Source organism: Amblyraja radiata, chromosome 1 (genome assembly GCF_010909765.2).
Source record: "Amblyraja radiata isolate CabotCenter1 chromosome 1, sAmbRad1.1.pri, whole genome shotgun sequence".
Classification (NCBI taxonomy): Eukaryota; Metazoa; Chordata; class Chondrichthyes; order Rajiformes; family Rajidae; genus Amblyraja; species Amblyraja radiata.
Window position 1 is genome coordinate 35449210 of NC_045956.1, and position 13844 is coordinate 35463053.

The 13844-nt window shown below is 45.0% G+C and overlaps 1 protein-coding gene across 1 annotated transcript in view; it reads right to left on the reverse strand.

Annotated features, from left to right (window-relative positions):
- The window catches only part of slc49a3 (solute carrier family 49 member 3), an 80420-nt gene that overhangs the window by 21796 nt on the left and 44780 nt on the right, over positions 1 to 13844 (reverse strand). The window contains exons 3-5 of the mRNA XM_033020461.1: positions 9705 to 9924; positions 7705 to 7781; positions 7475 to 7612 (exon numbers count right to left, since the gene is read on the reverse strand). Coding sequence (XP_032876352.1) covers positions 7475 to 7612; positions 7705 to 7781; positions 9705 to 9924 — 435 coding nt within the window. The remainder of the gene's footprint in view (positions 1 to 7474; positions 7613 to 7704; positions 7782 to 9704; positions 9925 to 13844) is intronic.

The window sequence follows — 13844 nt, forward strand, 5'->3', positions numbered from 1 at the left end:
GCTCTAGATCATCTTGGATCCAGGGAGAGCTAGCTAATTGGATAGAGAATTGGCTTCACGGAAGGAAGCAGAGGGCGGCAGTGAAAGGTTGTTTTTCAGACTGCAGGCCTCAGAGATTGGTGCTGTGGCCGAGCTACAGCACTGTGATTAGTGGTGTGCCTCAGGGTCCCAACCCAAAACGTCATCTATCCACTTTCTTCAGATGCTCCCAGACTAGCTGCTGTGTTTTCTTTGTAAACCAGCATCAGCAGTTCCTTGTTTCAAATTTGTATTGTTTGCATTTAGTTCCCTCATCAAATGAGAAATACAGATTGTAAACAACAATGCTTACAGTCCCACACCTCTCCAATAATCACACATTTATTATTTGTTTTCTGTTCATTAACCTACTTGCAATTCATACCAATGCACAGTCCTACGTGGTATAAAGTCATAAAGGGCACATATCAAAGGCCTTCCAAAGTCCAAATAACCACATCAAATGGTTCACACTTTTCTGCTTTAACAGCCACAACATTTCAATTTTAGTTTAGTTTAGTTTAGTTTCGAGATACAGCGCAGAAACAGGCCCTTTTGGCCCACCGGGTCCGCGCTGGCCGGTGATCCCCGCATTAACACTATCTTACACCCACTAGGGACTATTTTTACATTTACAAAGCCAATTAACCTACAAACCTGTACGTCTTTGGAATGTGGGAGGAAACCGAAGATCTCGGAGAAAACCCACACAGGTCACGGGGAGAACGTACAAACTCCGTACACAGCACCCGTAGTCAGGATCATACCTGGGTCTCTGGCGCTGCATTCGCTGTAAGGCAGCAACTCTACTGCTGCGCCACCGTGACCGCCCTGACATCAAAAACGGTTGCCCTTTCATAAATCCATGTTATTTGCCCAACCTTATTATATTCCAATTGCCCTGTTACCAAAATAGATTCCAAACTTTCCACTCTACCAAGGTTAGACAGCACATCTGTAGTTGCCAGTTTTCTCTCTGCTCCACTTTCTGAAATCGTGGGGGTATGCTGTGAGTTTGTTGCCAGTGGGATAATTATCCATAACTTTATTCACGAACGACAGATTCAGTCTCAGGCTCACTGTTGACTGCACTTTGATAGGTTTAGACTTTTATTCTCGACTGGATCTGTAAAGGACTAACACAAATATGTGCTCCATGAGGAAGACAGGGATTCGACTATTTCCCTGAGGAGCTGCCTGAATTTATCAGAATGCTCTGAAATTTACAAGGCAGAATCCAAATCATGTGCAGAACCCAAAGGGATACATGGACACAGCCCAAATGTACAGTGGCAATGATAACGGTGAGAACAAAAGCTTTTCACTGTATCACGTGACACTAAACTCAACTAAAATATGGCAAACAAATGGGATATTAGTTTAGGTCGTACCTTGTTATATGAATATTCATATTTCACAGTTTTGCCACCCCGACTCGTGTAGCACTACCCACACACAGTGCAAACAGTAGTCAATATACATGCTCTGAATAAATAGGTTCAAAGTGCAGAGTCTGGCTTCATCTTTGTGCCCATAAAAGTACAAGATTACAGGTTTACCAATGTACTTGGTCACAAGGATAGGTTTTACACACAGCTGCATTACTGAAGAAAGGAAACACATTGAAGGAAGGATAGCCATTTCAAGACAATGGTCAGCAGTAAAGATCATAGATACTAATCAAGATATTAGAGCAGAAGTGAACAGTGGATCATCTGGCTCACTCACTTGAATCAGCTACAAGGGTGAAGGGCAGACTGGAAAAAAGATCCCTTCCCACCCAAACCCCAGGTACCTTCCCCTGCAACCGCAGGAGATGCAACACCTGTCCCTATACTTCCTCCCTTGACTCTGTCCAGGGACCTCAACAGTCCTTTCAGGTTAGGCAGAGGTTCACTTGCACCTCCACCAACCTCATCTACTGTTCAAGATGTGGACTCTTATACATCGGCGAGACCAAACGCAGACTGGCCGATCGTTTCGCGGAACACCTTCGCTCAGCCCGTGTGAACCAACCTGATATCCCGGTTGCTGGACACTTTAATTCTACTTCCCATTCCTCCACTGACCTTTCTGTCATCGGTCTCCTCCATTGTCAGAGTGAAGCTAAACGCAAATTGGTGGAGCAGCATCTCATATTTTGCTTCAGATAGCCCCAGCATTCCCTCTCTCTCTCTATCCCTCCCCCACCCAAGTCGCACTAGCTTCTCATTTTCACCCTACAAACAGCTTACAATGGCCTGTTTCCTTTATCATCGTTACTTTTTTGCATATCTTTCATTGTTCTTTATCTCTCCACATCACAGACTTAGACTGAAGTTGATGAGATCATCTTGCAGCTAGGCTTTTCTGAATCTCATTTTTAAATGAGCACATTTTCCTTTGGGTAAATGACACCTAAATTCAGGACATTGAGATGAGAAAGATTTTTCATGTAGCTTGGTTTTTGAAAGTATTGGTCCTGGGAGTTTGAGTTGAGTTTATTGTCACGTATACGGAGGTACAGTGAAAAGCTTTTGTTGCGTGCTAACCAGCCTTCAGCACGTGTGGACAGTAAGCTCATAGGCCCATGCAAGCATGGAGCAAGACCATGACAAATTGATATTCAGGACTCCTTGTATGAGAAAAGCAAAGATAACATACACAAACATTGAGTAATTAAAGATACAAGGCAGATGAAGGACAAAAGTGAGGCACTCTTGTAACAACAGTACAAGTGTTGCCAAGATGACATCATAACTGTTCTAGTCTCCTTCAAGAAGAATCCACTGGCCTTCGAAGCAAACCAAAAAAGATTCACCAGACTGACTCCTAGGAACAAGGAATTTGTTTCAAGGAATGAGCAAAACTGAACAGACTGAGCCCATCTTCTCCTGTAAACAAAATGGCGATTCGCCAGCATGCAGCTGCTAGAATAGGATGCTAGCCTTGGGTTAATAGCCTTGAGTTGGCATGTTTGCACCTTTACAAAGTACTGGGAAAGCTCCACATGAAGTTGTGTGTGCAGTTCTGGTTGTCACACTGTAAGGAGGATGTGATTGCACTGGAGAGAAATTCACCAGGATGTTACCGAGATTGGAGGATTGTAGTTCTGGTGAGATTGGATTAGCTGAGCCTGTTTTCCCTGGACCGTCTGAGGTTGCAGGGAGACATGATAAAAGAATAAAATATTATGAGGGGCATAGGTATGGTAAACAGTCAGAACATTTTTCTGAGGGTGGAAGTGACAAGAACCAAAGGGTTTAGTTGTAAGGATATTATTAGACATTTGATAGAATATTTTGCCCCAGGTAGGGTTTCAAAATCAAGATGGTATTGGTTCAATGTGCATGAACCTGAGAGGGAATGTTTCTCTTTTAAAAGAGAATTGTTGTTGATATCTGGAATGCTCTGTCAGAAGAGGCGATGGAAACAGATACAATCACTATGTTTAAGAGGCAAGGCATGGAAGAATGCTGTCTTAATGCAGTCAAATGGGTGGCAAAAACGTCATCATGGATACGGTGGGCCGAATTGCCCATTTCTGTGCTATTCACGATGACACTAAAACAAAAATGCTAGAGATACTTAGCCGGCCGGGCAGCAACTGTGGGGAGAGAAACAGAGTTAACATTTCAGGTCACTAACTTTTCCCAGAGGACAATGGAAAAGACAGGAAACTTGTATTTACAGGTGCAGAATATAATAGCAGGTAGGCCAGGTCAAACACCACTAAGACTAGCTTGGCCTGCATTGTTCTGGTTACAACGCCATTGCACAATAGGGGCTGCAGAGATGGTCTACAAGGAAATTACAGATCTGGAGAATTATAATGACATAGAAAACTGACAAGGCTGGCGTCGTTTTCCTTGGGGAAATTTAATTGAGATGTAGAAAATAATCAGGGCCCAAGACTGGTTATGGAACGTTCTCAGCGGACCAGGCAGCATCTCGCCGATGTATAAGCATCCACATCTTGAACAACGGATACAGTAGATGAGGTTGGAGGAGGTGCAAGGGAACCTCTGAAAAACTGTCAGGGTCCCTGGACAGTTGAGGGAGGAGGTAAAGGGATTCTTATACATCGGCGAAATTAAACGTACACTGGGCAATTGTTTTGCGGAACACCTTCGCTCAGCCCACGTGATCCAACCTGATCTCCCGGTTGCCAAACACTTAAATTCCCCTGTTGACAAAAGTGCTGGAGAAACTCAGCGGGTGCGGCAGCATCTATGGAGTGAAGGAAATAGGCAACGTTTCAGGCCAAAACCCTTCTTCAGACTGATGTAGGGAGGGGGGGGGAATGCGGGAAGAAGAAAGGAAGAGCAACAACAGGGTTGATGGAGAGCTGAGAAGGGGAGGAGACAAAAAGGACTACCGGAAATTGGAGAAGTCAATGTTCATGCCGCTGGGGTGTAAACTGTCCAAGCGGAATATGAGGTGCTGCACCTCCAATTTCCGGCGGTGCTCACTCTGGTATGGAGGAGGCCCAGGACAGAAAGGTCAGATTCGGAATGGGAGGGGGAGTTGATGGGCTGAGCCACCGGGAGATCAGATTGATTATTGCGGACCGAGCGGAGGTGTTCGGCGAAACGATCGCCAAGCCTACGCTTGGTCTCACCGATGTACATCAGCTGACATCTAGAGCAGCGGATGCAATAGATGAGGTTGGAGGATGTGCAGGTGAACCTCCGTCACACCTGGAACGACTGCTTGGTTCCTTGAATGGTGTCGAGGGGGGAGGTAAAGCGACAAGTGTAGCATCTCTTGCAGTTGCAAGGGAAAGTGCCTGGGGTGGGGGTGGTGTGGGTGGGAAGGGAAGTATTGACCAGGGAGTTACGGAGGGAGCGGTCTTTGCGGAAAGCAAACGGGGAGGGAGATGGAAAGATGTGGCGAGTGGTGGGGTCACGTTGGAGGTGGCGAAAATGACGGAGGACTATTTGTTGTATGTGACGGCTAGTGGGGTGAAAGGTGAGGACTAGGGGGACTCTGCCCTTGTTAGGGGGGGGGGGATGGGGAGAGAGAGCAGTGTTACGGGGTATTGAAGAGACCCTGGTGAGAGGCTCATCTATACTAGGGGAGGGGAACCCCCGTTCCCTGAAGAATTAGGACATTTTCGATGTCCTGGTGTGGAACACCTCATCCTGGGAGCAGATGCGGCGTAGACGGAGGAATTGTGAGTAGGGAATGGAATCCTTACAGGAAGCAGGGTGGGAAGAAGTGTAGTCTAGATAGCCATGGGTGTCAGTGGTTTATCGTGGATGTCGGTCAGAAGTCTATCACCTGCGATGGAGATAGTTAGGTCAAGAAATGGTAGGGAAGTGTGGGAAATGGTCCAGGTATATTTGAGTGCCGGATGGAAGTTAGTGGTGAAGTGGATGAAGTCAGTGAGTTGTGTGTGGGCGCAGGAGGTAGCACCAATGCAATCGTCAATGTAGCGGAGGTAGAGGTCGGGTATGGGGCCCCGGTATGTCTCGAACAAGGGCCCCATCTCTATTTCCCATTTCCTCCAAATACAAGGCGTAGCATGGGCCCCAGCTATGCCTGCCTCTTTGTTGGGTACATCGAACAATCCTTGTTCGAGACGTACCAGGGCCCCAACCCCGACCTCTACCTCCGCTACATCGAAGATTGCATTGGTGCTACCTCCTGCACCTCACTTGGGCAGTTTACACCCCAGCGGCATGAACATTGATTCTACAATTTCCGGTAGCCCTTATTGTCTCCTCCCCTTCTCAGCTCTCCCACAACCCTCTGGCTTCTCCTCTTCCTTTCTTCTTCCCGTCACCCCTCCCACCCTACATCAGTCTGAAGAAGGGTTTTGGCCCGAAACGTTGCCCATTTCCTTCGCTCCATAGATGCTGCCGCACCCGCTGAGTTTCTCCAGCACTTTTGTCTACCATCGATTTTCCAGCATCTGCAGTTCCTTCTTAAACACTTAAATTCCCCTTCCCATTCCTACACAGACCTTTCTGTCCTAGGCCTCCACCATTGTCAGAGTGAGGTTAAACATAAATTAAAGGGACTGCATCTCATATTTCGCTTGGGCAGCTTACAGCCCAGTAGTATGAATCTTGATTTCTCTCAGTTTAGGTAGGCATGACCATGGGCGGACATCCTGGGAGGGTTGGGGGGGACATGACGCCCCCATATTTTGGGAGGTGTGGGACAATCCCCCCCCATGTTTTGTAAACCGGATTTTGAAATTCAGTGAAAAAAAACTATTAAAATGTCTGCTTTCTGCGAGATTGTGGGGTGTCACCGTTAAGCGCTTGTTAAATGTCTCTATTAACACCACATTAACACGATGTGTCACCAATTGTATTTTGACCTCCCAAAGCTGTCTGATGTGGGTACAATTACTATTTGAACTAATTAGATGGGAGAGATTTAAACGTGTCAGGTCATTAAGGAATCCGGTCGAATGGGTTTCCTGGCTGGCTTACTCACGTTATTTAGCATGTTTTTCCCATCTCTCTCTCCCCCCTCCAAGGTTGGTTCTTCTGTTTGCCTTTATTTGCTTCAGTTTTATTTTTTAGTGTTATTTATCACATTTGAGCAATTATTTATCACATTTGTAGATCAAAGGTTTCAGATGCTTTCTAAGGGCTGAATCAGCCCGTTCGCGGGGCCTTTCATCGCCCGGTGTGGTTTAAAATCAAACTGCTGCATCGAGGCTCCCAATGTTGAAGTCCCCGCCGGCTGATTTTAAGCCGCGCCAGGCGATGAAAGGCCCCGCAAACTGGCCGATTTAAGCCCCACGATTCGGGGCGGATGAAGCTGCTGTTGCTGGAGTTTAGAGTCGGTCACCAACCAGGTCAGCTCCCGATGTTACCGTCCACAAGGCCCACGGCCGAAGCCTCGCGTGTGTGTGTGTGTGTGTGTGTGTGTGTGTGTGTGTGTGTGTGTGTGTGTGTGTGTGTGTGTGTGTGTGTGTGTGTGTGTGCGTGCGTGCGTGCGTGTATGTATGTATGTATACGGCGGCCAAATAATTGTGTCCCCCCCCCATGTTTTAATAGTGATTTCCGCCCCTGGGCCTGGCATTCCCTCTCTCTATCCCTCCACCACCCAAGTTGCACCAGCTTCTCGTTTTCACCCTACAAACAGCTCACAATGGCCTGATTTCTTTATTATCATTACTATTCTGCATATCCTTTATTCATTGTTCTTTATTTCTCCACATCATCGTCTATTTCTCTCATTTCCCTTATCCTTAACCAGTCTGAAGAAGGGTCTCGATCAGAAACGTCACCCATTCCTTCTCTCCAGAGATGCTGCTGCCTGTCCCGCTGAGTTACTCCAGCTTTTTGTGTCTATCTTCAGTTTAAACCGGCATCTGGAGTTCCTTCCTATACAATACTGCATGTACTCGCAAAGTGCCGAACTCATTTAAACTATATCTGAACTACAAGCATTGTTAGTTCATAACAGCCCTGTAAGAAACTGTCATGTAAAACAACAGAGATTGAGTCCTTACCATCCCGATCCCTGTAAAAAACGGCTCTGAGGTAGAGTTGGCAGCACCTGCAGAAGGTGGTGTTGGAGGGACCGTTTCCCGAATGCCGATTGTTGTAAGAAGACAGGCAATCACTGCAGGAACTATGTAGACACCCAGCTGCAAGTGGAACACATTGGGTCATTTCCCTCATTTATCCTCTGGAATATGGCAAAGTGTACTCAGTATTAAAATGTTCCATCACTGCTTACCAGCACCGGCATTGAAGATGGATCCTTCATCAGTAGTGGAGAAAGGATGTTGGCAAACAGAATACCCAACGGATTGGCTAGATTGCCAGGAAAAAAAAACAATTGTCACATTACAATTAATTGTACGAAGACAGTTACTATCTCAAGTGAACCTATTAGCAGTTTATGTTTGGAGTTTTCTATTCCGCATTTTAAGTTGAGCATTAATCTAACTACATAAATGACTATTCCTGTGAAAGAGAAAGGAAAACCATTTGCAAGTTACTCATTTGCAAATACAGTGCTTGTGCCAGAACATACATAAACATGAAAACTTCAATTTCAGAGAAACGTTTAATACTTACACTGGAAACAAATTCTCTTTCTCACATATTACACTAGATAAACAAGAGACTTTGTATAGCTTGTGCAAAAGTGGTTTTGACCAGAGAGAGCAGAAAGCAACAGTATGAATCAAATTCTAAATGATAGCTGAAAGCAAAGAAGAAATTGGAGAAGATAGACACAAAAAGCAGGAGTAACTCAGCAAATCAGACAGCATCTCTGGAGAAAAAGAATAGGCGACGTTTCAGGTCGAGACCCTTCTTCAGACAGAGTCTGAGGAAAGGGAAACGAGAGATATAGACGGTGATATAGAGATATAGAACAAATAAATGAAAGATATGCAAAAAGTAATGAAGATCAAGGAAAGAGTCCAATGTTGGCAATGGAACTCACCAAGACGACAGTGAAAATAGTACAACGAAGGGGGGTGCTTTGAGTGGGAAGCGCCTGGGGAGGGGGTGGGTTCGGGTGAGAACTTTCCCCTGCAACCTTAGGAGATGCAACACCTGTCCCTCTCTCTCCATCCTTCTCCCACCCTAGTCATTGTTTCACAGTCACCTTGGTGAGTTCCACTGTCTGTATAATTCATTATCACCGACCCCACAAGATCATCGTTACTTTTTTGCATATCTTTCATTCATTTGTTCCATATCTCTCTATATCACCGTCTGGAGATGCACCTGCCCCTATACCTCCTCCCTCGACTCCGTTCAAGGACCGTGACAGTCCTTTCAGATGAGGCAGAGTTTCACTTGCACTTCCTCCAACTTCATCTACTGTATCCGATGTTCCAGGTTTGGACTCTTATATATCAAAGCGCAGGCTAGGTGATCATTTCACTGAACACCTCCTCTCAGTCTGCCTAAACCTACCTGATCTCCTGGTTGCCAAACACTTTAACTCCCCCTCCCATTACCACACTGACCTTTCTGTCCTGGGCCTCCTCCATTGTCAGAGTGCGGCCAGGTACAAATTGGGGAAACAGCATATTTTGCTTGGGCAGTTTATAACACAGCAGTATGAATATTGACTTCTCTAACTTCAAGTAACCTTTGCTTTCCCTCTCCCTCCATCCCTACCCCTTCTTAGTTCTCCAACCCGTCTGACTGACCCCCGATTAAATTTTATCTCTGTATGCTTCGATGTCACTTCTCCTAGCTAACAGTGATCTATTTTACATTTTTCTTGACATTCATCTCTTATGATGTCACATTGTCACACCTTACGCTTCCTTATCTCTATGTCTCCGTCTCCCCTGACTCTCAGTCTAAAGAAGGGTCTCGACCCGAAACATCACCTTTCTTTTCTCTGACCCACTGAGTTACTCCAGCTTTTTGTGTCTATCTTTGGTTTAAACCAGCATCTGCAGTTCCTTGCTACACAAGAAATTGGAGAAGTTGGCTGGCATGGCAACTGTGTACCTTTCCCAATCCATCTTCGGATCTCCCCCTGGTACTACAATACTCAAATAGAATAACACAGTTTTGGAAGCTCTAACAAGCTTGCTTTTTGTCATCTTATTAAGACCCAGGATCAGACATGCCTATTATTGCACTTGGAAACAGAAACCGTGCCTTTCCCCAGCTGCTTCGCTAATCATAAAATATCGTCCATAGTGGAAGCACCGCCATTTTTTGAAAGATGTATTGGCATTTATTCTAATCCAAACCACTCACCCATTGATGAAATCATGTTTGCTGTAGCTCTTTGATGCTCTGGAAACCAAAGAGCTGCCACCTTTGTTGGAGAAAAAAGAACCAAAGGCTGTGCGAATGCACCGAAACTCTGACCCACCATCAGGAGTGGAAATTTCCAGCTGTCTTTGGGTACGAAGAATGCAACACTCAACAATTGCACTATACAGCCAGCCAAGTTCAGCCATGAGCTCAGGATCAACTACAGTGCAGAAGATTAGATAGAAGGGAATATTAAACTATTAATTCCGGGTCATTTATTGTTTCTACGTCCATATATATTGGAAGATTTGTTTACCATTTGAACTGATGAATACAAATCTTTCACTACTAAATTTAATATATGTATTGGCATTAGTATTTTTAAAACAGCTCACTCACATTGGTCATTCTGTGGGCAGGGGCGACTGTGAATTGTAGAGTCCGTCATCAGAGAAGCTGGCCTTTCGGCCTATCACGTCCATGCCGACCTTTTAGCCCAGCGACACTATTCCACTCTCCTGCATTCGCACCATATCCTTCTATGCTTTGCCTCTTAAATATTGTAACTATAACTGATAGAGCTCTTCAGATATCAGCCACTCAGCGTGTAAACAAAATCTACCTCTCATATCCTCTTTAAAACTCCTTCCTCTCACTTAAACCTAGTGCCTCTTACATTTGTCCAACATGACTTTTCAAAATGTACAACCTCACATTTGTCAGGATTGAAATCTGAAGAATTCTGAAGTCTGAAGAAGGGTCTCAACCCTACTCCTTCTCTCCAGAGATGCTGCCGGTCCCACTGAGTCACTCTAGCTTTTTGTGTCTGTCTTTGAATTCTGTCTGCCAATGCTCCACTTAACCTTCCAATTGATCTATATCTTGCTGTAACCTTCTACAGTTTCCCTCACCGGTTATAACACCTGTAATGGTGACATCCTCTCTCACTGTGCACAACAATCTAGGAGAGCAGCCTTGTCGAGGGAAGTGCTTCATGAGAAAAAGTGCGCGCCATTCACGAGAGTCTTCGGCGAGGAGGCTGAGGGAGGAGTCTACGCCAAAAGTTCGAGAGGGTGAGACGCAGTGAAGAAATAACAGGGAAGCTGATTCAGTGTGATGCTTGCAGGATGTTGGAGGTGAGGGACTCAGCTGGTGCCTCTGGCTGCCACAACTGTGGAAAGTGTGTCCAGGTTCAGCTCCTGAAGGACCGTGTTGGGGCACTGGAGAAGCAACTGGATGACCTCAGGATCATCCGGGAAAATGAGAGTTTCCTGGACAGGACCTACAGTGAGATCGTCACACCGAAGATACCGGAAGAGAGAAGGTGGGTGACGATGAGGAAGGGAAGGAAGCTTGGAGTACGGGAGACCCCGGGGAAGTACCTCTGGAAAACAGGTTCACCTATTGGAATCTGTCTGGACAGAAGAACTGCCAGTATAAGCGGCCGACAGGTCTGCGAGTCAAAACATGGCGCTTAAGTAAAGGCTAAGAGACAGACGTCAGGCAGAGACGTGGTAGTCGGGGACTCCATCGTGAGAGGTACAGACAGAGGTTTCTGCGGCAACAGGAGGGATTCAAGGATGGTGTGTTGCCTCCCTGGTGCCAGGATCCAGGACGTCACGGCATACTCAAGGGTGAAGGTGAGCAGCTGGAAGTGGTAGTGCATGTCGGCACAAATGACGTCGGGAAAAAGAGGAAAGAGATTCTGCAGCGTGACTTTGGAGAGCTCGGAAGTCTGAAAAGCAGGACCTCCAAGGTGAATTGACACCTGGAAGTATGATGTTGTGGCGATTAGTGAAACATGGTTGCAGGATGGCTGTGATTGGAAACTAAATATTCCAGGATTTTGGTGCTTCAGGTGTGATAGAATTGGAGGGGCAAGAGGTGGAGGTGTTGCATTGCTTGTCAGGGAAGATATTACAGCAGTGCTTTGGCAGGATAGTTTGAGGGCTCGTCCAGGGAGGCTATTTGGGTGGAACTGAGAAATGGGAAAGGTGTAGCAACACTTATAGGGGTGTATTATAGACCGCCTAATGGGGAGCGAGAATTGGAAGAGCAAATATGTAAGGAGATAGCAGATATTAGTAGTAAGCACAAGGTAGTGATTGTGGGAGATTTCAATTTTCCACACATAGACTGGGAAACACATTCTGTAAATGGGCTGGATGATTTGGAGTTTGTAAAATGTGTGCAGGATAGTTTTTTGCAGCAATACATCGAGGTACCTACTAGAGAAGGGGCATTGCTGGACCTCCTGTTAGGAAATGAGACAGGTCAGGTGGCGGAGGTGTGTTGGGGAGCACTTCGGGTCCAGTGATCACAATACCATTAGTTTCAATATAATTATGGAGGTGGTCAGAACTGGACCAAGGGTTGAGATTTTTGATTGGAGAAAGGCTAACTTTGAGGAGATGCGAAAGGATTTAAAAGGAGTGAATTGGGACATTTTGTTTTATGGGAAGGATGTAGAAGAGAAATTGAGGACATTTAAAGGTGAACTTTTAAGAGTACAGAATCTTTATGTCCCTGGAAATAGTAATAATTGGAAAGAGCCATGGTTTTCAAGGGAAATTGGACACGGTTCGGAAAAAGGGAGAGATCTACAATAATTATAGGCAGCATGGAGTAAATGTGCTTGAGGAGTATGAAGAATGTAAAAAGAATCTTAAGAAAGAAATTAGAAAAGCTAAAAGAAGATATGAAGTTGCTTTTGCAAGTAAGGTGAAAGTAAATCCAAAGGGTTTCTACAGCTATATTAATAGTAAAAGGATAACGAGGGATAAAATTGGTCCATTAGAGAGTCAGAGTGGACAGCTATCAGCTCCCCATTAGGCGGTCTATCTTTGGTATTCACCAAGGAGAAGGATATTGAATTATGCGAGGTAAGGGAAACAAGTAGAGTAGCTATGGAAACTATGAGATTCAAAGAAGAGGAAGTACTGACACTTTTGAAAAATATAAAAGTGGATAAGTCTCCAGGTCCTGACAGGATATTCCCTAGGACATTGAGGGAAGTTAGTGAAGAAATAGCAGGGGCTATGACAGAAATATTTCAAATGTCATTAGAAACGGGAATGGTGCCGGACGATTGGCGTACTGCGCATGTTGTTCCATTGTTTAAAAAGGGTTCTAAGAGTAAACCTAGCAATTATAGACCTGGTAGTTTGACGTCAGTGGTGGGCAAATTAATGGAAAGGATACTTAGAGATAATATATTTAAGCATCTGGATACACAGGGTCTGATTAGGAACAGTCAACATGGATTTGTGCCTGGAAGGTCATGTTTGACTAATCTTCTTGAATTTTTTGAAGATGTTACTAGGGAAATTGATGAGGGTAAAGTGGTGGATGTTGTCTATATGGACTTCAGTAAGGCCTTTGGCTGAATGGGAGATGCCAGAGAGTAATGGTGGATGGCTGTTTGTCAGGTTGGAGGCCGGTGACTAGTGGGGTGCCTCTGTGTTGGGTCCACTGTTGTTTGTCATATGCATCAATGATCTGGATGATGGTGTGGTAAATTGGATTAGTAAGTATGCAGATGATACTAAGATAGGTGGTGTTGTGGATAATTAAGTAGATTTTCAAAGTCTACAGAGAAATTTAGGCCATTTGGAAGAGTGGGCTGAAAGATGGCAGATGGAGTTTAATGCTGATAAGTGTGAGGTGCTACATCTTGGCAGGACAAATCAAAATCGGACGTACATGGTAAATGGTGGCGAATTGAGGAATGCAGTTGAACAGAGGGATCTAGGAATAACTGCATAGTCCCCTGAAGGTGGAATCTCATGTAGATAGGGTGGTAAAGAAAGCTTTTGGTGTACAGGCATTGATAAATCAGAGCATTGAGTATAGAAGTTGGGATGTAATGTTAAAATTGTACAAGGCATTGGTGAGGCCTATTCTGGAGTATGGTGTACAATTTTGGTCGCCAAATTATAGGAAAGATGTCAACAAAATAGAGAGAATACAGAGGAGATTTACTAGAATTTTGCCTAGGTTTCAGCAACTAAGTTACAGAGAAAGGTTGAACAAGTTAGGTCTTTATTCTTTGGAGCGCAGAAGGTTAAGGGGGGACTTGATAGAGGTCTTTAAAATGATGAGAGGAATAGACAGAGTTGACGTGGATAAGCTTTTTCCATT